Source organism: Dipodomys merriami, unplaced genomic scaffold, assembly GCF_024711535.1.
Source record: "Dipodomys merriami isolate MVZ:Mamm:240054 unplaced genomic scaffold, mDipMer1.0.p SCAF_5, whole genome shotgun sequence".
In the NCBI taxonomy this organism is placed as follows: domain Eukaryota; kingdom Metazoa; phylum Chordata; class Mammalia; order Rodentia; family Heteromyidae; genus Dipodomys; species Dipodomys merriami.
Window position 1 is genome coordinate 6,240,527 of NW_027206068.1, and position 26,316 is coordinate 6,266,842.

Sequence of the window (26,316 nt, forward strand, 5' to 3'; positions counted from 1 at the left end):
GTTGGTTCAAAACTTTGATGAGACCAACTACCCATCCCCATGTCATAAAATGACAAAATTCGCCCTAGTCTCTGGCTTTCCTTTCCTCTCCTTTCTCCTGTAGAGAAAGTACACAGGGACAGATCTCAACAGCCCTTCTTTATGGTGACAGCCTTCTAGTGCATCCAGGGAGCACACTCAATACCCAGAATGCCTTGTTTCTTTTTTATTTGATCCTATATTTTTCTGCAGTGTTTCCTACATCATTGTTATCTTCTCCACCTGCTCTATCAGCAGCTGACTCGAGTTCGCCTTATTTAGCTCCCTGCTAGAGAACAAAGACAGCTTTTCAAGAGGCCATTCCTTCTCTCATGGCTTCCTTCTATACCACAGTATATTTTAACCCAAGAATTATAACCTCACATTTGGGGAGTTGATCCAAAATGTATCTAGAAGTTCATGACCCGCTATTCAACCTTTACCCCATTTTCAGCCAATCTGTTCCTAACTTGTGTTATATTTTCTTGTGTCCCTCTGGCTGATACATCCCTAGCAGACACCTTGTGTCTCAAATGCCTCTTTGTCCATGAACCTGCCCATGCCAAACTCTCCTTTAAAACACTGGATTTGCACTCTTCCTTTACCCAGCCCTGACCCTCATGTGCACTAAAGGCAATCTCACCGCACTTCTAGCCTTTATTACATATGTTTTATTGGTGTGGCTTACCCATTTCCAGCCAGCCTCATACTTATTCACCACTCCATCTCTGTCAGCTCACAGCACTGCAGTGGTGGCTGGTGATCTAAACGGAGGTGTGTCACACAGCATTGTATTTCCCAGTCCAGTAGAGTTCTTTCCACTGTGCTGCACTGATTCATTTAGTATGTTTCTGTCTGATGCTATACTCTGAATTTTTTGAACTCAGGAATTACATCTTTGTCATCTCTAATAATGGAGCCTAATAAATGCATGTGGCTTCAAAGGTATCACTAGTCTGAACCCCTAACAAAGAAGTCCATACATCTAAAACAGAAGCAGATCCACCATTCACCATAGCCAAGTTATGGATACATATGAAAACAATCCTCCAATGGACCAATGGATCAAGAAAATGTGCTCTATATATAGGGAGATATAGAAATGTATACACATACAAATACATATGTATTTACACACATATATACACATATGTATGTGTGTATATACATATATGTGTTCCACACATATATAATGGAATTTTCCTCATCCAACAGGAAAAATGTTACTATGTCATTTCCAAAGAAATGGGTGGACCTGGAGGAAATGATGTTAAGTGAAGTAAGTCTAGCTCTGAGAGACAAAGGATATGTTTTCCCTCATATGTGAAAGTTAGATCTAAATTATAAACATATATCAATATATATGTGTCAATATATAAATAAAGGTCATGCATATATACACAAACATACCAACTAAAGTACAGTAGTGCTGAGGAATATTTCAATGGTGTAACTCCTTTGAACAGCTCACAGCTCAGCAAAATGAATACCAAGAAGGTAGGAAGGGAATTATAGAGAGGGAGTAGATGAATAGAGAGAGGAATGATGGGCAAATGCAGTCACAATATTCAATAGATATATGTGAAAACAGAACTAGGGAATTTGAGAGGATAAGTGGGATTGGGAGACATATGGAGAATGATGAAAGGGATGACATTGATCAACATGTGTTGTACTTACAAGCTGACCTGCTGAGATGAAATCCCTCTGTACACCCACTTAATGATAATAACAATAATAAATAAATAGATAAATAAAATGGAAGCAGTTACTGTACTTGTATTTCCTATTGTCAATCTGGGTGAAAAACAGTCTGCTTATGTCTCACAGAAAGTATTAGAAAATGAGAGCAGAGATTTTCTTTTTTGTGAGTAACAGCTCTGGGTGGCTCATGATCTGAATTTTCAAGCCCAGAGGCATCCAACTGAAATACCCAGCAGGAAAAGGGCGTGTGAATCAGAATCTCCTCCTGGGTAATTATGTGAGAACAACATTAATTTTTGTTCATGCCACACAATGGTGAGGAAACAAATGAGATGACAAATTACACATGTCAGTTGGGGTAAGAACATGCCAAGGATGTGGGCCCAGTTAACATCTCTCCCTCTCTCTTTCCCTCTTTCTCTCCTTCTCTCTGTCTCTGTCTCAATAAAGTTTACCTCTAGTTAAGGGAATGTGGGAGTTAGCAGGAGCAATTGAAGTATATGATTCCTAAATACAAAGTAAAATGTAAAGAAAAGCAATTCAGAGCCTCATCATTCCATATGTCTGATACTATTAAATAGTCACATGTACAAATTTCTCCATTTGTGAAAAGGACATAAATATTTCACATTATCTATTTTATTTTTAATAAGCCATCTCATTATTTGATAACATAATCTGTTCTTTTTGTAGACAAAAGAAATGCAGTAGCAATTTCAAATTTAGGGACTCATGCTTGCTCATTTTGCTTGCTAGGCTGGTGCTCTACCACATGAGCCATTCACGTAGGCCAACTTTTTACTGGTTGCTTTGGAGATGGAGTCTTGTGGACTTTTTTTGGCCTGTGCTGGCTTCAGACTATGGTCTCAGCCTCCTGAATGGGAGATCTTTTTCTCTAGACAGATTTAAGCATCCTTCTTCAGTCAGTTCAAATGGCAGAAAAGCAAACAGATGTAGCCTGAAGCTGTTGTTGGCTTTCAAAAGGGGGTTCTGAATGTGCCCATTGTGGTATGTGTGTATATACATATTTATATGTATGTGTGTATATACATATATATACACATATATACATTTATACATATATGTGTGTGTATATACACACACATACATATATATGTATATACACACATACATATGCATGCATATAGGAAGGAATTTTACTCATCCATCATATGTAGGAAAATGAACCTGGAGGTTAAGTGAAGTAAGTCAGGCTCAGAGAAAGAATGACCCAATCAAGCGAAGGAGCCAGACTTTAGAGAGCTCACTGAACATTCAGTTTTCATGTTCCACAAGAACAGAAACCTAACTTTATTGAAGTAGCAAGGGTCCAGCTTAAAGTCTAAATACCTGATATTAGCTCACAGGGAGGGAATCAATAGAATTGAAGTGTGAACTACTGAATGGGCTTAGGTTTGAAGAAACAATTTAACAATAGATATATGGCTGGCATGTATACCTTTTGGGTTTCTGTGTTCCCTCCCCCTGTCTGCTGTATAACTATGGGTGGAGCAGTGGCAGCCATTTTGAGACCAACCCAAATGTAAAAACTAGAGCCCCTGAATCAATGTCATAACCAGACTTATCTGGTTTCTCACTACATACAAAAATGAATGTTAAAGCAATTAAATATGCTTAAGTGGCTATCCTTAATGCTGTTGTACTCAAATAAATACAGTTCATCATTTAGTTTTTTTTAAAGTGTTCAAAATTGGAAACGTGGGAGCAGAAAAGCACTTGCTGAAGGTCTCAGAAGGGAAGGAGATCGTGTTTTTATCTAATAGATGTATGGTTTAGGGGGGATTTCTTTTTCAGAGTGAGGACAAAAGGAAGAAAATGGTGAGAAATAACCAGAAAATTGTTAAGATCATATCTGGCTAATAGGTAGCTTCTCCTGGCTGAGGAAATCAGACATTATGTATTAAACATGCAGTGATGGAGTCTTGATAAGATTGGAGAAAATGTTGAAACAGTGAAGACAATCCACCAGGGGATTGGCAGGGGAACTAGTTGGTATGACTCTACTCTGGCTCTGGGAAAGTGCCAGAATGCTCAGTCAAGCCTGAGTCTCAGCTCCTCCCTAAGCAGGCTACGCACATCATGTTGTGTTCAACATGGCTCATCATGAGGATACACATTACAGAACAGGTGGAGCCAGCATGCTGGGTTCAATTCCCACCTTCCCCAATTTCTAAATAATCACTTGAGGACACACACTATAGAGTGGAAACAATGGCTTGACTGAATTGATTGAATGGCTCACATCAGAAAGATCTCTCCTGCCCTTGCTTGATATGTCCACAGAGCTTTGGGTATATGTACTTTGGAAGTCAATCTATTATTATTAATTACTAGTAGTACTAGTATCTTTAAGTAGTTTTACAGAAAGGTTTCAATTCCACAGGTCAATTATAAGTACAATGGATCTTGATCAATGTCATTCAATTCACTGATCAATGTTCATTCATCATTCTCCCTGGCTGCATTCGCACCCTTCCTCTCTTTATTTGTCCAACCCACTAACCTCACCCCTCCAGAACAGACATCTCATGTTCCAGCTTCCTAGTATCCATTTTGTTAAACTGTAGGTTAACTGTCCAAAGGAGCTACACTACTGAAATTCTCCCCTGAGTGGTCGGTAGTATATGAACTGACAAACCTCAAAATGTCTACCAACTCAATAACAGCACTCCAATAACCTGTTGAAAATACTCCATTCAGAACATATTATACCCAAGAAGGGGGAGGGGGCGGAGGACACAAGTCCTTTAGCAAAGTCTGAGTTCTCTCCTTGCCCTCCAGTCAGCAAGGACACAACTCCACATCTGTGGTCCACATTCCTGGTTTCACTTCTTTTAGGTAAGTATTTCTCAGCCAAACGTAGCTCAGAGCAGACCCTTGCCCCCAGCCTGCTTTGACCCATGGAAAATCTCAACATTTAGGTCTCACTTGAAACTCAGGCTCTCTCCCCAATCTTGTGTTCTTCTTAGATGCTCTTCTCTCATCTTAACCCTTCACTATTTCTTTGTCATTTTCTCTCTGACTCTTTTCATATTCCATCAGCCTCAAACTACAAGACCCTCATTGATTCCAGTAATTCTCTACTGAAACCTGTCATCAGCTACAAGCTTAGTTGAGTTCTCAGCATGTTGTTGTTCCAAGTCATTGCTTGCATTTCCAAGAATTGATTCTAACTTTAAAAAAAAAAATGGCAGTTCTGGGATTTGTACCGAAGGCCTTGTACTCTTTTCTTTTTCTTTCTTTTATTTTTTTTTGTCAATTGTGGAGCTTGAATTCTGGGCCTGGGGACTGTCCTTGAGCTCTTCAGCTCAAGACTAGCGTTCTAGCACTTGAGCCACAGCACCAATTCCAGTTTTCTGAGTGGTTTATTGGAGATAAGAGTCTCACTCAATTTCCTGACCAGGCGTCTTTGAACCACGATCCTCAGATCTCAGCCTTCTGAGTAGCTAGGATTACAGGCCTGAGCCACTGGTGCCTGGCTTAAAGTCTTGTACTCTTTTTATTATCATTATTATTATTGTGAAAATACTGTACAGAGGGGTTACAATTACATGGGCAAGGTAATGAGTACATTTCTTATCAAGCATTGTTGCCTCCTCCTTTGTTTCCCCTTCCCATCCCTTCACATCCTCCCCCTCCAACTCCCCCTGCTCTGTTCCCCCCTTTCCCACCCCACCCCACCCCCCTAGCCAAAGTTGTAAGGTTTGTTTTTCCTTTTTTTTTTTTTTTGGTCGGTTGTGGTGCTTGAACTCTGGGCTTGGGTGCTTTCCCTGCGCTCTTCAGCTCAAGGCGAGTGCTATACAGCTTGAGCCACAGCACCACTTCAAGTTGTCTAGTGGTTTATTGGAGATAAGAATCCAACGGACTTTCTTGCCCAGGCTGGCTTTGAACTGCAATTCTCAGATCTCAGCCTCCTGAGTAGCTAAGACTACAGGTGTGAGCCACCAGCGCCCAGCTTAAAGTTCATTTTTCGACATAACGTCTTGTACATCTCATTGTTGCAATAGGTCCACCTGTATCCATATTTAAACAATTTGTTTTTTCCCTTCCCCTCCACAAATTATACCAACATCAAATATAGTGAAAACAGGAGTTATATTGTGGGGGAGGGACATTCAAAGCAACAAAGAAATATCTTATAAAAATGTTAGAAACAATAGCAAGAAAGAAAAAATATTAGAGTCCTTATCTTGGGGTTCATTTCACCTAACATCAACTTATCTGACTTTTTCTTCTTGTCTCAGACATATACTAGTTATTTCAAATAAGGGAAACCATGGGACCTATGTTTCTTTGGGCCTGGCTTACTTCAGTTAATATAATTTTTTCCAAGTCTTTCTATTTCCTAACAAATGGGGCAATGTCATTCTTTCTGATGGAGGCTTAGAATTCCATTTTGTGTGTGTGTGTGTGTGTGTGTGTGTGTGTGTGTGTGTGTGTGTGTGTGTGTGTGTGTGTGTGTGTATGTGTGTGTGTGTGTGTGTGTATATATATATATATATACCACATTTTCCTGATCCATTCATCTACTGAGGGGCATCTGGGTTGGTTCCATATCTTAGCTATGGTAAATAATGCTGCAATAAACATAGTTGTGCTGGTAGCTTTAGTATAGTCTTGTTTGTGATCATTTGGGTAAATGCCCAAAAGTGGGATTGCTGGGTCATAGGGGAGCTCTATGTGGAGTCTTTTGAGGAACCTCCATACTACTTTCCAAAGTGGTTGAACAAGTTTACATGCCCACCAACAATGAAGTAATTCCCTTCTGTCCACATCCCCTCCAGTATCTGTTGTTATTAGAGTTCTTGATTATAGCCATTCTAACTGGAGTGAGGTGGTATGTCAATGTTGTTTTGATTCGCATTTCTTTTATGGCTAGAGAGATCGAGCATTTCTTCATGTGTCCATTGGCCATCCTTCTTTCCTCTTCAGAGAAGTTTGTCTTTAAGTCTTTAGCCCACTTATTTATTGGGCAGTTGTTTCTTTGAGGATTTGTTGTTGGGGGATTTAATTTTTTGAGTTCCAGTTATATTTTAGATATGAGACTCTTGTCTGTTGTATGGCTAGTGAAGAACCACATGGTTATCTCAATAGACGCAGAAAAAAGCCTTGTACTCTTATAGCTTGCTTGTTGGCTGGCATTTAACAACTTGAGGTATGCCTCCATCCTTGCTTTTCCGCTGGTTATAGTGGAGACAGCTTCTGTCTGTCTGGCCTTCCCCTGTGATTCTCCACATTTCAGCCTCCTTGAGTAGCTAAATTACAGAAGTGAGCCACCAACCCTGGGCTTTGTTTTGGCTCCTGCAATGTGCCAGGGTTAGTACTGAGATGGCCAGTCAACCAGTTGCCACTCCAGTCACATACAATCAAACATAAGCAGTCAGTAATCATGGCCAGGCTATGGCCTGTCCTCAGTGTGCTCAGCCATATTCCCTTCACATGGCCGCCCACGGTGACAGCTGAGAAAAGGGACAGAGAGACTGTGGGTGGGCCATGCTGGGCAAACCAGAGCAGGGCTCTTGCTTCTGCTCCAATGTCGCTATCTGCAGGAGCCTAGCAGGGTCCTCAGCACACAGCACTCAGAGTCCCCACTGAATCCATCTACGCTGAATTTCTAGAGGCAGGACACAAGACTGAATCACATTGAGGACGCTCAGGAGGGAGGCGGTCCCTTTTCTATCCCAAAGCAGCACCAGCAGCCATGGCAATGCTTACAACTACTTGCAGAGTTGTTATCGACAGTCTCTAAGGAAGAGACTCCTGTCCCTACCCCAGAGGCCCTTCTACAGGAGCACTTTCTTCTATGGTACTTGGTGAATGTGCATGGAGCAAGAGGGCTGGAGAGGAGGAGGAAGGGTCATCCTGCAATCTCTCCTCCACACCAAGGCCTGCATAATGCTGCAGCTCACTGCTGCTGATTCCTGGACGTAGAAGTGCACACACTATCCTTCATTTCCTAACAATATTATGGAAACATCTGTAGTCATTATAAGTTTGCTTATTACAGAAACATACAAATTTCATAAATTGCTTTTAAAGCGGTATTAACTTCATTGTTGCAGTGAATAATTCACAAGGCAGCTTGAATGCAGAGCATTGTGCTCTCACTTGGCTTTCTCACTCATGGATGGCATTTACCCTTCAAGCCATGCCTCCGCTTAGAGTTCTTTGCTGCTTAATTGGAAATAGGTCTCTCAGATTTGTCTACCTGGATAGGCATTGAACTACAATCCTTAAATCTCAGCCTCTCGAGTAGCTAGGATTATAGATATGAGCCCCTGGTGTCTGGCAAAAAGATAGCTCTTAGTATAGTTACATAGTTCATATGCTCTAATAATATAGATATAGGTTATATAACTATGTTATATATCAATTTCTAGGTGACCAACTCTTAGAGGCAAGCAGACACTCTCTAAACTGTGGGCCAAGTCCACCCACAGAATAACTCTAGCAGGTGTCTTGACTCGCTGACTTATAATCCACTTTAGTAAGCCTGATGAAAGTCAAGTAGCTACACTTCATCATAACTTACCCAACTACACAACTGACAATTAATATATAAAACAAATCAGAATAGGCAATATAATAGACCATAAAATTTCAAATAAGCAATCACAAAGGTTAGAGAGTATGAAATATTGTTATTATTATTATTATTATGATACTTATTAAAAATATTTTCTAAGGTTTATCCAGAAAGTGGTTATTCAAACTCCCAAGCAACAGTAACTGGGATAGTCCTAGCCTAGCTCTAAGACACTGGAAATACTATGTTCACTGCATCACATGCCATCTTGATCTAAAATATTAATAATACTCTCCATAATGTAAAACTTTAAATTCTATCTATCTAAACACACACACACACACACACATACTTACTAATGAACCTCAAATTGAGAAATCTAACTTCAAAATGTTGAATAAATAGCCAAGCACTGATGGCTCACCCTTGTGAGCTACTCAGGTGCCTGAGAACTGCAGTTCGAAAGCCAGTCCAGGCAGGAAAGTCAATGAGATTCTTATCTCCAATAAACTACTAAAAATAAAAAGAGCTGGAAGTGGAGCTATGGTTTAAATGATAGGGCATCAGCTTTGAGTGAAAAAGTACAGGGACAGAGCTCAGGCCCTGAGTTCAAGTCCCAGGACACACACACACACACACACACACACACACACACACACACACACACACACACACACACACACACACACACACACGCACATGCTCACATACATGCATGCATAACATACACACATACACAAACTGCTGAAAAAATAAGAATCAATGATATAATTATCAACATAAACAACTATATAAAAGTTATGGCTAAACAACAAATTAGAGCAAGTTAAAAAATAATTCAGGAAATCCAAAAACAAGAAGTTATAATCAGGACATAAAACTGCTCACAGAAACTAGTAACAAGATCATGCATTATACTTCCAAAAACAAATGGTAAAAAGATGTGGATGGATAATTAACCAGGAAGAAATATGCTAGATTTTGAACATAAGAGTAACATCTTGATTCAGGGTACCGACGTGAAATACGGTGGAGAAGGGAAATAACAAAATGCTGAAACAAGGATACAGGATGATCCATTGTAACAATGAGATGTACATGACACTATATAGAAAACAAACTTTACAACTTGGGTGGGAGGGGGACTTGGGGAAGGAAGGGATGGTAGAGGAAAAACAAAGGAGGAGGTAACAATGCTCCATAGGAAATGTACTCATTACCTTACACATGTAACTGTAACCCCTCTGTATACTATGTTTACAGTAAAAAAAAAAAAGAGTAACATCATTAGTTCAAATGAAAACTAATCACAACACTCTTTCTTGTCTTAAATGTCAGCTTCTTAATATTTCTTGACAGTGTTTGATAAAATGTGGATACCAATTCACTGTGGCTGAGGGTTATGTGGACATTTTGTGTATAAAGGAGTCATTTCTCATCCTGATTTTATCATCACCCTGCAATGATCTTATGCTAGCACAGGTACAATGTCCTGGAAAGAAAGCAAAATGTTTTATGGAACCCATCTTAGAATTACTGTATCTTTTACTTACTTATTATTATGGTTTTGTAAATACTCCCTTTAATTTCTTTGGGATTTTATCTCCTATTACATGTCAACAAGTAATTTTCCAGACTAAAGTGATGTTTCTAAAGCACCTTGAGTTATAATTGCCTCAGGCCAGTGACTTGATAGAAGTATTTATAGAGTAAAGGAAGCTCAGAGTACCTGTTTTTAATGTGTTGAGGGGAGCCAAGACACTTAAATTTGCCATCGACCATTATGGCCAGCCTGGTGCAAAGGGCTTCACACTCTTCCATGCTGGGAGGAAAGAAAATTAAAATATTAAAATATGCCATGTTCTAAAAAAAAAAACCCTTGAATTACACTCTAGAAAGAAATAGAGGCAAAAATATCATGAGCACAAAATATTTAAATTAAAATAGACACCAGGTGACAACCAAATAAAATGTTTCCAGTCAATTACACAACTTAAAAATAATCATTAGAATTTCTGTGTACCAGGAATACTAGTAAACATTACATATGGGAAAGAACTATTCCACAATAGCACAAGAATATGAAATGATCTTACCCCAAAATGTGAATGTTTTATGACAAAAAATAAAATGCTTTCTAGCAGACAAAAGTGAAATCTTAAAACGACAGGAGATGGGAAAAAATTATATTAAGTGAAGCAAGCCAGACTCAAAGAAACATAGGTCCCATGGTTTCCCTTATTTTCAATAATTAGTATACATCTAGGATAATCTTATCAGATGAGCAGAACAGCTCAACAGCTCTGTTCATGGACATGGACCACAAGAGGATGTTCTTTGTTGTTGTTGTTGTTTTTAATGTACTATGTGAATTTTTGTTTCTTTTGTATGTTCTTCCCCCTATGGTATATCCACTGTTGTCACTGTATTTGATTTTGTTACCCTGCTATTGTATGTGCATTTATTTAAATTAGGGAAGAAAAGGGGAACAACAGAATGGTGAGACAAAGGACAAGAAGGAACCAATGCAACAGTGATATACCCAAGACAATATGTTGGAAATGATATGTTACAATGTGGGGGTAGGGTGGGGGGGAGGGAAAGTAGGAGAAACATGAGGGAAGGGGAAGTTGGACAAGAAATGTACGAATTACCTTACTTATGTAACTGTAACGCCTCTATCCATCACTTTGACAATAAAAAAAACAGGATCGGGCATTTTAAAATGAAAAGAATGAAAATTTTAAAAATGAGAAAATTTATAATATGAAAATTAATATAGTGTAAAATCATAATAAACAATGACAATAAGCATGTGTCTAAACTATTAGTAAATTTATTACAAAAGTATAAAAAGAAGTTATACTATAACAGTGAATAACAATTAAAATTTTACAAATATATTTTGATTTGTGATTATGATGTAAATTCTAATGTAAGATTATTTCAATGTATTTGTTATAAAGACTTATAATTCATTATTATCATATGAATTATATGTGATAATGAATCAAAATACATTCACACCATGAGAAAGATGGCTAATAATTAAAATATACATCTTTAAAATTACTTAGAGAAAGAAAATTGTTGAAAAAGTCATGAAGGAAGAATATTCCAAAATGCATAAATATTTGTTATACAACCAAGGGAAAAATTAGATAATTCATTAAATAATTGCAAAGCCAATAACATCAGGGGTCAGGGAAGAGCCCCCAAATGAATCAAGCTTTATGCATACATGATTGGAGAGTAGAATCATGCTTTCTAAGCATAACTAAAGAGATGGTTGATATACGTGATAATGAAAACTCCAAGCTTCTAACAAGGGAAAACAATACCTAATATTTAAACCAATAGAGGTTGGGGTACTCATAGCTCAGTGATAAAGTGCCTTTCTAGTGCACGTTAGACCCTGATTTAATCCATGCCCACCACTGAAAAGAAAATTACACCAAGAATAACAGTAGGGGTTTCTATACTTACTACAAAATCATATGGGATTTAAAAATAAAACAACATAAATTCAATACATAAAAGGAGGAAATGACACACAGAAAAATTCAAAGAATTACTCATGACTAATAAAAATACTAACAAATTATAAACTTAACCATAAAGTGAATTTATTTTAAAACTATTTTCTAGCCAGAAAGGCTTTTATCACATATACTTTCTTTTTTCTATTTTGTACTGGAAATTTTCTGTTTCCTTATCACATTCCTTTTATAAAAACAATGATTTCTCAAATCAATAAACAATACTCAGATAAACACACATGATTGTCTATAATTCTAAACAAATCATCTTATATACCTTATATACTGACAATGGAGTAAAACAGCATAACCTTTTGAAAATCCACTTGGCATTAATTTCCCTTCCCTCAGAAATGTAAAATATAAATTACATAGAAACTTATTTAGAGAAGTTTTGGAAATAGATAAATGTTCCATAGATAATAAAATATTCATATAAATCGGAGTGCAATCCCTGCATTAACTCTTGAAGTCAGCTTCTCTAGAGTCAATTGTTTGCATGAGGAAAACTAAGACTATAGTATGGCAGGTGATACATTTTTGGGGGGGGGATCCAGTAGTGGGGCCTGAACTCTGGGCCTGGGCGCTGTCCCTCAGCTCTTCAGCTCAAGGCTAGCGCTCTACCATTTGAGCCATAGCGCCACTTCCGGCTTTTTTCTTTTTTGCTTATGTGGTGCTGGGGAATCGAACCCAGGGCCTCAGACATGCAAGGCAAGTGCTCTACCACTGAGCCACCTTCCCAGCCCCAGGTGATACATATTAAAGAGTAATTGCTTAGGTTGGGCACTGGTGACTCACACCTACAATCTAGACTACTCAGGAGGCTGATATCTGAGGATCACAGTTCAAAACCAGACCATGCACGAAAGTATGTAAAAATTATCTCCAAGTTACCACCCAAAAGCTGGAAATGGAGCTGTGGAGGTAGAGTTCTAGCCTTGAGCAAAAAATAAACTCAGACCCTGAGTTCAAATGCCTGCATCAGCACACACACACACACACACACACACACACACACACACACACACACACACACACACACACACACACACACACAATTTATGTGAAAAATGTATCTTTGGAAGACACAAAAAAGATTACCAATATTTGAAAATAACTAATGGTAGATTTTCTTTCCTTTGATGTCACTTTATATTATCCAAATTCTCTATAGGTAGCATGTGTTACTTTTATTTTTTAGCTAACATTCTAAAGTAGGCTGCTAGCTGTGTCAATGGATGTTGAAGGTTTTACCTCTTAGCCTTCCTTGTAGCTCAATGTGGGCATGTAACAGGCTGAGGTGACTGGGGCAGGGGAGGGGTGCTTACAATTTCTGAGTAATCTTGAAATAAGGAAAACCACTTGCCCTGAAATTTCTTTTCCTTCCCTTCTCTGAGGTAGGATATAGGCACAGAAGTAACCAGTCACATTACCATGGTGATATGGACAACTGATAGACCAGAAAGTGGAGTCAGAGAAATGATCTGAGGCCTAGGTTGGTTTGAGGTAGTATGGCCCAACCATGCAAACTTTGGGATTTTTTGGGATAAGAGCTAAGTGCCAAGTATAGGGAAGATGGTGCTACAAACCTTCTAAATGGGCTTTATGTATCTTTTTTGTGCAATGTATCTTTCTGTTTCTTTAATTCCAAGTTAAAAAGGCCATTTGTCATTCTGATAACTATATTATAGGTAGAATATGAAATCACTGTTATACGATTTCCTTAAATGTACATTAGACAAATGTACAAGACAGGAATGGGCAAGACAGGAATTCAGTACTGTTAGAATTTTATTAAATTATTACATATTAAATTGTTAAATAATGTGAAAGCATTATTAATGTTAATTTTTAGCATTTGTTGTAAGCAATCCTTTCAATGTTTACTTTTTCCTTCATTCAAACTAAGATTTGACTCCCCAATTGGCAGTTGTAACACCCTTCCCTAGTACCTAGCTAGCTTGAGTCAAGGACACTCAACCAAGCAGCCAGCAAGACTACCCTCATGCCAGAACCAGCTGCTTTAAATCGTCTCCACAGACTTCAAGGAAGCTGCATGGCAATTAAAGTTGCTTGTTTTTTGTTTTTGTTTTTGTTTTGTCGGTCGTGGGAGCCTGGGCTCAAGGCTAGCACCCTACTACTTGAGCCACAATGCCACTTCCCTCTTGTTTTTCCCCTGTTTATGTGGTGCTGAAGAATTGAACCCAGGGCCTCAAGCATGCATTCTACCACTGAGTCAACTTCCCAGGCCCAGTTGCTTGTTTGTGAAGCACACGTTTACTTTTGTCTCACAATTACAACGGTTCCAAACAGCTTACATCAGAGTTTGTGCCATCACAAGCTTCCATGAATTAACGGTGTACCAAAAGCCATTTCCACTCAGGTCAGAAGTGGAGTGCTTCCCCAAGCGACCTAGCAGAAAGCATGTGATTGGTGAACACCCAGTCCTTCGTGTGCACAAGGGACATGATTGGTACAAACGTGAAAAGTTTGCCATGATCGATGCAGACACCCTTTCTTTCTAGCTATCTCAGTAGGTAGTGAAGGTAGCAGCATGCATTGAGGCAGCAGTAGCTATGCAGACATCCAAACATGGCAGTAGTAATGCAAGAGCAGCTGATGAATTCCACAGAGCAGCTAATGCAACAATGACCTGGAACAAAGACCATGGAAGCAAAAAGTACTAAGAAGAACTAAAGACAAGAAACTACAGGCCCTGATCGCTGAGCCTTAAGAACCAAGGTTTCTGATACTCTGGAGACAAAAGCTGTAATTAATTGTAGCTCTTGAGCTGAGAGCTGTAACACTAGAAAGCTCCATAGTTGTGGCTATCTGCTGTCACAATTCATTGCTACTGAAAGCAGAGCATTATAGTAGCTGTCCAATGCTGGGGTCATTGATGGTTAAAGCCCAGAGGAATAAACCTTCAATCTGGTGTCTAAAACCATTAAGTTCCTGTTGAAGCCTAAGGCAATAGTCTGATGGGTGTTAAGGTTCAGAGCTCTAAGTCTCTAGGATCTACCCGTCCAACCACTCAGCCAAGGGCTTTCAAGTGTCTGAGACTGCCTGCCAATACTGAGAGAGATTCTCCTAGTCCACCCATGATTCCTATCCAGGTAGACAAATGAGCCTAGTCAGTTGATTGGATATCTAAATGAGGGCTAATAACCAGGAGGAAAAGGAACCTTCACAAGGATGGAGTTCAACCAACACTTTGATGACAAATTTTAGTGCAATTAAGTCTAGGAGCAAAAAAGACCTGACAAAGACAAATATGAATTACAACTTCAGGATAACTGACTCATCATTTCCAAGTAATTTGAGATCAGCAATTTAAGAGAATGCTATAAAACTATGGATATCATAAAATATGAATCCAGAAGATAGAAAGAGGGATTTTGTCTCTAAAGCAAGATTATACAAAGCCAGAAATTGTTCAAAAATGAAAGCAATCATTGGTCATTTACTAAAAACAAACAAATTAACAAATAACAAGCCAATCAAAAAGACAAACAAGCAATGACTCCCATTAGTGGATAGTTAGATTGAGTGCTAGAATGATTAAGGGAATAGAGAAATGTAAGGCCTTGTATTAAAATTCACATATCATTGTTGGAGGTATGGTCACTTGTGGTTGGCCTATTTCCCATCCCTGCTGCAAAGGATATGATAGAAAGTTCCTACCATTGAGGTTCTTGCCACATGTTTTCCCAAGATGCCATGGGGGAAGGAGCTAGAGGTAGTAAGAGATAATGCTGAGAGAAAACTATCCAACTGATCTTCTCAACTGAAAGCTATCATTTTAGAAACAAAATTAACCATAAGTTTTCCAATTCTGCATCTACAGTGAATCAATCAAACAGATCTTTGCATTGAATGAATAAGGACAAATTTACCCAAATCAATTGGTATATATACATATGTGTATCATTCATATGAAAGCAATGAATAAAAAGATACAAAGAAAAACTGCAGATACAAAAAAAATGGCATTGTTGAGAGCAGCCTACAATAATTGTATGTTATGTGAAAAATAAAATAATTTTGATGGTGAACCATTTTGCCTAGTTTCAAAACCCATGCCTCTACATCAAGCCTTAAGCATGCCAGCAAAATGAACATCAAAATGTGCCGTTCCTAGAACTGGCAGGGTGAGATGATAATTTTGGAGAATTTATACACATTGTGATAAAGTAGAATAATTATCTAATTTAATTTGTGTTCATGTAAAATTTTATTTCTAAAGAGAAGCTGAACAAAAACAAAAACAAAAATCAGGAGTAGTACTTCTGGCTATATCCAAATGATGTACTCAATAAGCTGGATCAAATTCAGAACACAAACATTTCAGTATACTGGAAATTGATCTAAGGCACAAGCTAATGTGAAAAGCACATTACAGACACATTGCTAAATGCACAATAATATCTGTGACCTACAAATTCCGGAGATGTTGTCTTCCATCTCCAGGGCCATCAGCAGGCAGGTCTTACCAGGAAAGGCAGACCATGTAAGTCAGCAGATTCCAACAAAATGGAAAGGGGTCCACTCAATTTGGATCATTAGACAACTCCCATGCCTGGTAACAGTTGATGTATATGATCATTTTGGAGCTGAGCAAACAGGAAATGAACACCTCTAAAATCTGACAAGGTAGCCTGTACTAGATAAATGTTGTGTAACCATGGTATGTACATGTATATGTGTATATGTGTGTATACATTTTTGTACGTGTGTATATATGTGTGTGTGTGTGTGTGTGTGTGTGTGTGTGTGTGTGTGTGTGTGTGTGTGTGTGTACAACTGAAGTCACATATATGTGTCATGGAGACTGGAGAGGAATACTGAACAAGAGAGGGCATCAGTGGCTCATACTTGTAATCCTAGCTACTCAGGTGGCTGAGATCTGAGGATCACAGTCAAAACTACCCAAGCAGGAAAGCCCATGATACTCTTATTTCTGATTAACCATCAAAAAGCCAAAGGTAAAGCTGTGGCTCAAGAGATAGAGTGCTAATCTTGAGCTCAAAAGCTCAGAGACAACATCTAGGCCTTGAGTTCAAGCACCAGGATGGACACACAAAAAACAATAGCCAGTGAATTGCAGAGCTGGAAATATGACTTAAGTGGTAAAGCATTCTTACGCAAGCAAAGAGACTGAATTCAAACCCATTACCATGGAAGGAAGGAAGGAAGGAAGGAAGGAAGGAAGGAAGGAAGGAAGGAAGGAAGGAAGGAAGGAAGGAAGGAAGGAAGGAAGGAAGGAAGGCAGGCAGGCAGGCAGGCAGGCAAGAAGGAAGAAAAGGAAGAAGGAAGGGAGGGAGGGACAAAGGGAGGGAGGAAGGAAGGAAGGAAGGAAGGAAGGAAGGAAGGGAGGGAGGGAGGGAGGGAGATGGAGGGAAGGAAGGAAGAAGGAAAGGGAAAGAAAGAATGAGCCATCAAAACTATGAAAAGATACAAAGGAGTTAAATAAAGAAACCCAGTCTCAAAAGGCTACATACTGTATGATGTCTACTATATAACATTCTGTAAAAGGCACAGAATTGATTTAGAACAAATTATTGCCAGGTGCTGATGGCTTATGCATATTATCTTAGCTGAAGAGCTGAGATCTGAGGATCAAGATTTGAAGCCAGCCCAGCAGAAAAGTTCATGAGACTAATATCTCCAATTAAGCACCAAAACCTTACAGTATAGCTACAGCTCAAGTGGGAGAGTGCCAAAAATGCTCAAGGACAGCACCTAGGCCCTGAGTTAAAGCCTTAGGACCATCACACACACACACACACACACACACACACACACACACACACACACACACACACACACACACACATACGCACACATGCACACATGCATATATACATACACATACACAAAAAATTTGGGGAAAACTTTCGAATAGGTATTTTACTAAAAAGTGGATGAAAACAGCCAATAAGCACATGAAAAAAAAATCAGTTTCTTCAACAGAAACTTATTATGCTACCCAGTAATTCAATCCTATTAGTCTATTCAAGAAAAATTAAAACATACATTTTTACATGCAAAGACACCAATAAAACTACTCAAATTCAAAACAATCTGAATACTCATAAGCTAGTGAGTGAATGAAGAAAACGTTTCTAGCTATACAGTGGAGTACTACTGAACAATGAAAAGAGTTGATAATTGCTGGGCTGTAGCTGCTTATGCCTGTGATTCTAGCTACTTAAGAAGCTGTGATCTATATACCAGATGCAGGGCACCGACATCAAATACAGTGAAAACAGGGGTTATGCCATGGGGGAGGAACATACAAAGAAACAAAAAAAAATCACATGGTACATTATAAAAACATTAGAAACAATAGCAAGAAAGAAAAAAAGAACTACTTGTGACCCTTTCTTGGGGTTCATTTCACTTAACATCATCTTATCTGGTCATATACACATAGCTTTTGACCTTTTCTGCTTGTCCCAGACATATACTAGTTATTGCAAATAAAGGAAACCATGGGACCTATGTTTCTTTGGGCCTGGCTTACTTCTTCTCTAATTGGGGAGGAGAAGGGAAAAAATAAAATGCTTAAATAGGGATACAGGTTGACCCATTGTAACAATGAGGTGCACAAGACACTATGTTGAAAAACAAACTTTACAATTTAGACAGGAGGCGGGGGGGCGGGGGAGAGTGTAGTTGTGGAGGTGGGAGGGAAGGGATGGTAGGGAAAAACGAAAGAGGAGGAAACAATGCTTGATAGGAAATGTACTCATTACCTTGCTCATGTAACTGTAACCCCTCTGTACAGTATTTTTACAATAAAAAGTATTAAAAATTGTGAATTTAAAAAAAGAGACAAAAAGAAATTGTGATCTGAAAATTGAAGTTCAAAGCCAAACCGGGACACAAAAGTCCCTGAGACTCTTATCTCCAATTAACCACCAGAAAACCAGAAGTGGTGCTATGGCTCAAGGTGGTAGAGCAATATCCTTCACTGAAAGGAACTCAGGGACAGTTCCCAAGTCCTGAGTTCAAGCCCAACAGCCACAAAAACAAAAAAAAGTGTTGATGTACATTCAAAAACCTATGGTAAATTGAAAACAAATACAAAAACTACACATTATATAATTCAAATACAATTATAATTCAATACAATTATAATACAAATATAATTCAATAAAAGTACTACATATTATATAATTCTATTAATATGAACTATCCATAAAAGGCAAATTTATAAAGACAGAAGGTCAGTAGTTTCCTAGATCTGGAGTTTTGAATGGAGAAAATGATGGTAAACTCCCAGATCCTTAATAGTTCCTGATACAGCAAGTGGAATCTTTAAACTCTAATCTTCATTACACCTTCAGACTTTTTAGTAGGTAAACTTTATTATTCAGTCTCCATGACACAGTCTTAGAAAATCTATGTTTGTAATGTCATGTGGCCTACAGCAAGTGTGGTCATAAAGTGGGGGAAAAAAAGCAATGGTTAAGAATTCTAATTACAAATTTAATTCCGCAATAAGGACAAATGTCGGATCGGATTCAGTAAACAACTTAGGTTTTCACTTTGAACATTACCATCTTCTGAATATGATGCGAATGGGGACAGAAAGGTGATGAAGTGTCATTTGGGCAGAACTCAGTGTGGGAGACTAGAACTTACCTTGAGCAGCAGCAAGGAAAAGGACAGAGTGTGGTCTATGGATTTAGCCTACTAGGCTCAAATTCTAATTCTACCCCTGCTTTGTGTGGCCTTATTTATGTTTCATAACCTCTCTGCTTCAGTCTCCTAAAGTACATAATAGAGAAGAGCAACCATCTCACCACCATAATATTGTAAAGACAAACTTCTTAGTGTTGATGGCTACTCTGTCTCGTTCCAAGAGCCTTCAGGTGGGACATGGCTCACCTGTGAGAGGTCAGCACTGCAGCACAGCCTTCATGAACCTCCTTCATAATTGTTTGCCACAAGTACCGCTTAGAGCAGGGATCCATCCCAGAGCTAGGCTCATCCTAAGGGAAAGAAGACACACAGAAATGAGCATTTATTCATTGAGTGCACATGAGAATGCACACACCACCACATGGGACTAGATTCCGACTGAACAGAAAGCATGTTCTAGCTGAATGAATACTTCTGTTGGCTTCATTACATTCTACAAAATGAATTCATGTTGATGGGGTGGGGGGGAAAGAGTGTCATGAGTAAGTGCTTGACTCCCTCATTCACACGGGATAACACTACCCAAGAGAAGTACTGCTTCCTGGTTACACCTAAATTATTGAGGTATTTGGCACAGCTGAGATGTTAGGAGAGACTGGAAGTGAGGAAGAAAGGCCACTGACCATAGCAACCATTTCCATTCTTCTCAAGAGCCACCTGGGAAGGTTCCCGGAAGACCACTACACATATGCTATGCAGATCCCACAGCCTTCTGCATGCCTCACTTTCCCCTTTTCTTCAGCATCCTCCTGAGAGCACTCCCTCAGAAAGCAACTGCCAATACCCCCCACAAACAACCAGTACAGCTGCAAGACTAAGGTAGACACACAAGCTTGCCCATTCTCTAACTAAAGCAAAACAGACAGGAAGCTCCCAGCACCTGGCCTACTTCTGTGGGATTAAGAAAAGACATATGACCTTCAGAATTCCTCTCCCACAAGACTGACCAAGAAGCATAGAATGTGCATATCTACAGAAACCACCTGACAGTACCTTAGAATCACTCTCCTGACTGACAAGTTTTTTCTGTCCCAAAGACAGTGAAGACAGTCATGGCAGGGTGATTGCTTCTCTAATTTTTTTTGTCGGTCATGGGGCTTGAACTGTGGCCCTGGGCGCTGTCCCTCAGCTCTTCACCTCAAGGCAAGTGTTCTACCAGTTGAGGCGCAGCACTACTTCCAGTTTTCTGGTGGTTTATTGGAGATAAGAGTCTCATGGACTTTCCTGCCTGGCCTGGCTTTGAACTGTGATCCTCAGATCTCAGCCTCCTGAGTAGCTAGGATTACAGGTGTGAGCCACCAGCGCCCAGCACTTCTCTAAAAACAGGTCAAGGAGCCATGACACCACTACCAAAGGAATACAAGAATAACCCAACAACCAATGTTGATGACATGGAGATCTATGAATTGTGTGACACAGAACAGTAAATTATTATCTTAGGAAGCTACGGGAGCTACAAGTGATTGTAAATAGATGACTCAACAAAATCAGTAAAAACAAGATAGACACACACACACACAAAAGATGTTTAAAAAAGAGAAGGAATTCATGTAAGAAGAATCAAGTCACAATTCTGAAACATAAACTGACACATTTGAATGAAACCCCTCTGTACCACTACTTAACAATCATTAATAAAAGAAAAAAATTACTTGATCTGCAAAACCAAAAATTTTAAGCAGTTCCACAGCAGGAAAATTTAGTGACTAAGGAGGAAAATATGACTCTATGTTAATAGCAACTATATCAAGTACAATTTTAAAACCTGTGAACTTGAACACTAGATACTTAAAATTATCCAAAGTAGAAAAAAGAAAAAAATAGATTTAAAACGAGTGAAGAATCCACATAGGATTCATAAGACACTGTGAAGAGAACTCACATGTAAGAAAAAAGAATTGGTAGCTCATGCTTGTGATTCTTGCTACATGAAGACACAGGTAGAAGGATCATCATCAGAGACCAGCCCTGGGTATAAGACTCTCCAAAAATAACAACAACAACAACAAAACCCTAAAGCATAAAAAGAGATATTTTTACTCAACAGGTAGAGCACCTGTCTAGCAAATAGGCCTTGAGTTCATTCCCCAGTACTACACACATACAAGCATGCATGCACATGCACACACACAAAGAATGTAGCATTTATGAAAAAACACAAACTTTTACACTGTGGATTAGAATACAAATTAGAGCTGGGCACCAGTGGATCATGGCTTTAATCCTAGCACTCAGGAGGCTAACATCTTAGGATCCTGGTTCAAAGCCAGTCCGGTCAGGAAAGTTGGTTAAGACCCTTATTTCCAATTAACCCAAAAAATACCTAGAAATGGAGCTGTGGCTCAAGTGGCAAAACACTAATCTTGAGCACAAAAGTTCAATGACAATGCCCAGGCCTTGAATTCAAGTGCCAGGATCAGCACCAATGAAAAGAAAAGTGGGGAGAGGAAGGAGTCGGGGAGGTGAGGAGGGAAGAGATGGCAGGGGAAAAACAAAGGAGGAGATAATAATGCTTGATAGGAAATGTACTCATTACCTTACTCATGTAACTGTGACCCCTTTGTACAGTATATTTACAATAAAAAAATACAAAAAATAAAAAATCCAAAAGCAAGACCTTCACAAGAATGACAAAAAAAGGGGGAGATACAAATTAGTATAGCTGTTAAGAAAAAAGTAAGGAGGTTCTTCAAAAAACTAACAACCTGGCTATCTCACCTTCACCACATATACATATAAATAAATGTATATAAATACATAGATATAAATATATATACACACAATACATCAAAAGTGCAAACATGCACACTTATTTAGTGAATGTATGAAATCCAGTTCAGTGCCAATCAACAGCAGAGTAGAAAAAACATAGTTTATACACTCTATGTAACTTTATCAGGAATAAAAAGTATAAGATCCTAGAATTTATAACAAGATGGAAGAACATAGAAAAAATTATATTAATTAAATTAATTCAAGAACAAAAAGACAAGCACCACATACTTTTACCTGTACGTATAAAGATGTGTATAATGAAATATTATTCAATAAAGAAAAGAAACCAATATAGTTTTCAAATATTTATGAATACATATATATGTATATATTATATGAACCCGAAGAACACAATAGTGAATGAAATAATTCAGACATAGAAAGACTAGTATTATATGAAAATTAAGGAGTCAAAGAATCAAAGAATAGAAGGTTCTAGCAGATGTAGAACATGAGGGAAATGGGGAGATGATGGTCAAAGGGTAGGATATTTTCATTATGCAGATTTGATATGCAGCATAGACATTTCTATGGTTTGAATCTTCTGCCCTATCTAAAGTTCATGTTGAAACTTAATCCCCCATAGCAAAGTACTGAATTGTGGCATTTGGGGAGGTTATTTGAAGTTGTAAAGGCTGTACCTTTTCAAACAATTTGTATGCCTTAATAAAAGGAATTGATGGAGAAATTTTGTCCTACTGTGCCTTGTAACTTCTGCCATGTGAAATCTTATTCTCCCTTCTAGCATATAAACAACACAAGGCACCATCTTGCAGTCAGAGACAAGACCTTCAGCAGGCATCTGAACCCAATAATACCTTCATCTTGTATTTCCATTCTTTAGAACAGCAAAAATAATCATTTTGTACTTTTATAAATTGATCGATCTGTGATATTCTATTATAGGAGCACAAATGGACTGACCACACTGTATTGTATATTTGAAATTTGCCAAGAGGTAGATATTAAGAGATCTCATCACAAGCTGGAGAAAAGGATTATGTGTATGTATGCGTGCATTTTTATATGCAATTATTCTCAATAAAACTGGTGGGCATGAGTTGAGCTATTTCACCTCAGCTTAATTTTTCTTGGTGATCTGGTCAGGCCATCCTTGGTATGTTTTCTAAATGAATTCTCACCCTCCACAAACTTTCAGACTGGTAAGATATATGAGAGAAGAAACAGCTTCATTTACTTAGCAACAGCAAATGAATTGAAATTCCCTGGAACCTGAAGCTTTCTCTCTCAATAAACTCCTAAGTACTTCCTATTTGAGACACTTTTGAGAGAAATCTTGCTGAACAGTATAATATATTTCTGTGTTTTTTTTGTAGTCGGAGAGTACAAGCCACATTTTTCTTAAAAGCTTTGGATCATCAGATTTCCTCAAAGATAAAATGGAAGGGAAGTAGGGCAAGCAGAGAGCTGAGCAGGAAAATAAACACCTGGTTTTTTCTGCAAATCAAGTGATACATGTGTACTATTTGAAAAAGGTGAATAAAACATGGGATCGTGTATTGCTCAGGAAGAGGAATAGATGTATAATTTCAAATGTTCCTATTTTTGTACCTTAGTATCTGCTCTCAGTTTGAACAGCACCATCATCATAGTCAAAATACTTACTGTGGATTTATTATGCACAAGGTATTGGCAACATGCTTAATGTAGATTATTTCTTTTATTACTTTCAATGGTTCCTTAAGACAGACACAAGTATCAAAACCATTTTCAGACAAAGAAGAATCAGGCACAAACACACCAAGTCATGCTGTGGAATTGCAGAAGCTCAAACAATTCCACCTAGTCCCTGGGGTCCCCATTTGACCCCAATCAAGTCCTGAGCACCCATGTAGATTGAGAGGAGAGATATACAAAGAAGAAAAGACATGGTCTCTTTGTCCACATGAAGACTGAGGCTAGCACAGAGGTGATGGACACACATATCTATGAGCCCCTCATGAGAGCCTGCCTCTTCCTCCCAGGATAATATCATTTGTAAATTACAGAATGGTATAAGCACTAATGTGGACTATCAGATGCCAGAATATGAAAATGCACAATAGCATTGTACTTTGAGCTTCTCAATTACAAGGTTAGAGCAGGTAAAAGTACTCAGTTGAGTTTTTAATAGACAACAAGAAAAACTGACAGAATCCATTTTACCAGCATGGGTCCTCTGAAACCTCATTAATTCTCCTACTGAAATGTTCTTTTCATTTGATGAGCAAGAATGGAAAAAAATAATCTGCTTTATTCCCTGTATATTTTGATACTTGTGGACTGTCTGCCAGGGTTGAGCCTCAGGGTGTAATTTAGTAATAAAAAAAGATACACAACACAGGGGCTCTTTACTTATTGTTTAACGGCATCGTATATATTAGAGTTATTTTTGAATGCCAGGGTATTGGCTCTTATATCACCTCCATTTAATGTTTTGATCCTGCAACATGGAATTGGATGCAGTTACTAGACAGATTACACATGCCTTGTATCTTGGCCATGCTCCATCTTTTTGCTGGAACTCTTTCTTCCTTCCCCAAACTCATCCTGTGTTCATGTGTCAATCAACTTTCCATTACTGAAATAAGTCACCCAGATAATTAACTTATGAAGAGAAAACATTTATTTTTGTCTTATAGTTTTGGAGGTGTGAATCCAGGATTGGTTGGCCTTACTGCTTTGGGGAGTGTAGTAAGGCAGCCTAACATGACAAGAGGCTGTAATAGAAAAAAATATCACCTCATGCCAAGAAGCATAAAAGAAAAGAAAAGAAAAATTTCAAAAGAAGGGGCCAGGGCCTTACTATGTACTTCAAATGATATCCCCAATAACCTAAAAACCTCCCATTAGCAGGACTCTTAAAGATTCTACAACCTCCTATTTGAACCAGGGGCTAGGGACAAAGGTTTTAGTATATAAGCCTTTGGGGAAAACACAACAAGCTCTGAGCCCATCTTCATGATATACATGCAGGCATAAAAAAGGTATAAAAGCAACATAGAAATATATAGCATTTCAGATTAGAGGTATACTTCAATATCCTCTCTGCATATCATTTTAATGTTAAAATTTCAAGAAAATTTTAATCTGACAAATAGAAGTGAATCCACCAAAAGAAAAATATCGTGTGTGTGTGTGTGTGTGTGTGTGTGTGTGTGTCTCTCTGTGTGTGTGTGTGTGTGTGTGTGTGTGTGTGTGTGTGTGTGTGTGTGTGTGTGTGTGTGTGTGAAATTCCAGTGATATTTTATATTCTGGTTGAAAAATGTTGACTTGGTCCAGACAATTTATTAGTTCATAGCATTAGTGTTTGCAAGTTTTGAAGTGTATTCTGAGAAAAACTGCAATGGTTTAAAATAAGTGTACAGGTACACATGCAAAGTGTATCTTCTCTTAAGACACTAACACATTGCTGGTCTTTCCACTACTTACCAATAAAAGAATGTCAGGTTTCCCAACCAGGGCCAGGGCTGTGGACAGCTTCCGCTTGGTTCCTCCACTATAGGTGGCTACAAGTTTGTCTGCATGAGCTTCGAGGTGTAAGCGCCTCACGAGGTCTGCAGCCACCTAGAACAGAGGAGCTGTCTATGAGCACACAGCCAAACTCAGCCCTGACTACTTCTTCTCCCCTGTTCCCATACTCTCCCCCCCATCACTCCTCTCACCTCCCACAGATAGTCTAAAACATCTGGTCTCTTCCCTTTCATGATATTGGGAGCAACTGAGAAAGAACAGAAGTGAGTGTCCTGTGCCTGGAGACATCTGATTGTGACCAGAAGTCAGGATTGAAGCACAGAAAGCAGGTATGTGGGTAAGAAACATGACAACAAGACTGGGCCCAGATAACAGTCACAGTAAGGTGAGCAGAAGGAAATCAGGAAATGAAAGTGAACAGAATAGAAATGAAGCCAAAGTAATAAAGTGCCAAAACTTCAAGGGAGAAACGGCATGAAAAAGGGAAACTGGAAATATTAGTACAAAGAAAGAAATAAAATATCCCCTTTGCATAAAGACACTATTAAT

At 38.6% G+C, this 26,316-nt stretch overlaps 1 protein-coding gene across 1 annotated transcript in view; it reads right to left on the reverse strand.

Moving 5' to 3' along the window:
- Abca13 (ATP binding cassette subfamily A member 13) overlaps positions 1-26,316 on the reverse strand; it is a 395,335-nt gene that overhangs the window by 25,026 nt on the left and 343,993 nt on the right. Inside the window, exons 57-59 of the mRNA XM_069996010.1 lie at positions 25,726-25,860; positions 19,705-19,808; positions 9,999-10,091 (exon numbers count right to left, since the gene is read on the reverse strand). Of these exons, the coding sequence (XP_069852111.1) occupies positions 9,999-10,091; positions 19,705-19,808; positions 25,726-25,860 (332 nt within the window). The remainder of the gene's footprint in view (positions 1-9,998; positions 10,092-19,704; positions 19,809-25,725; positions 25,861-26,316) is intronic.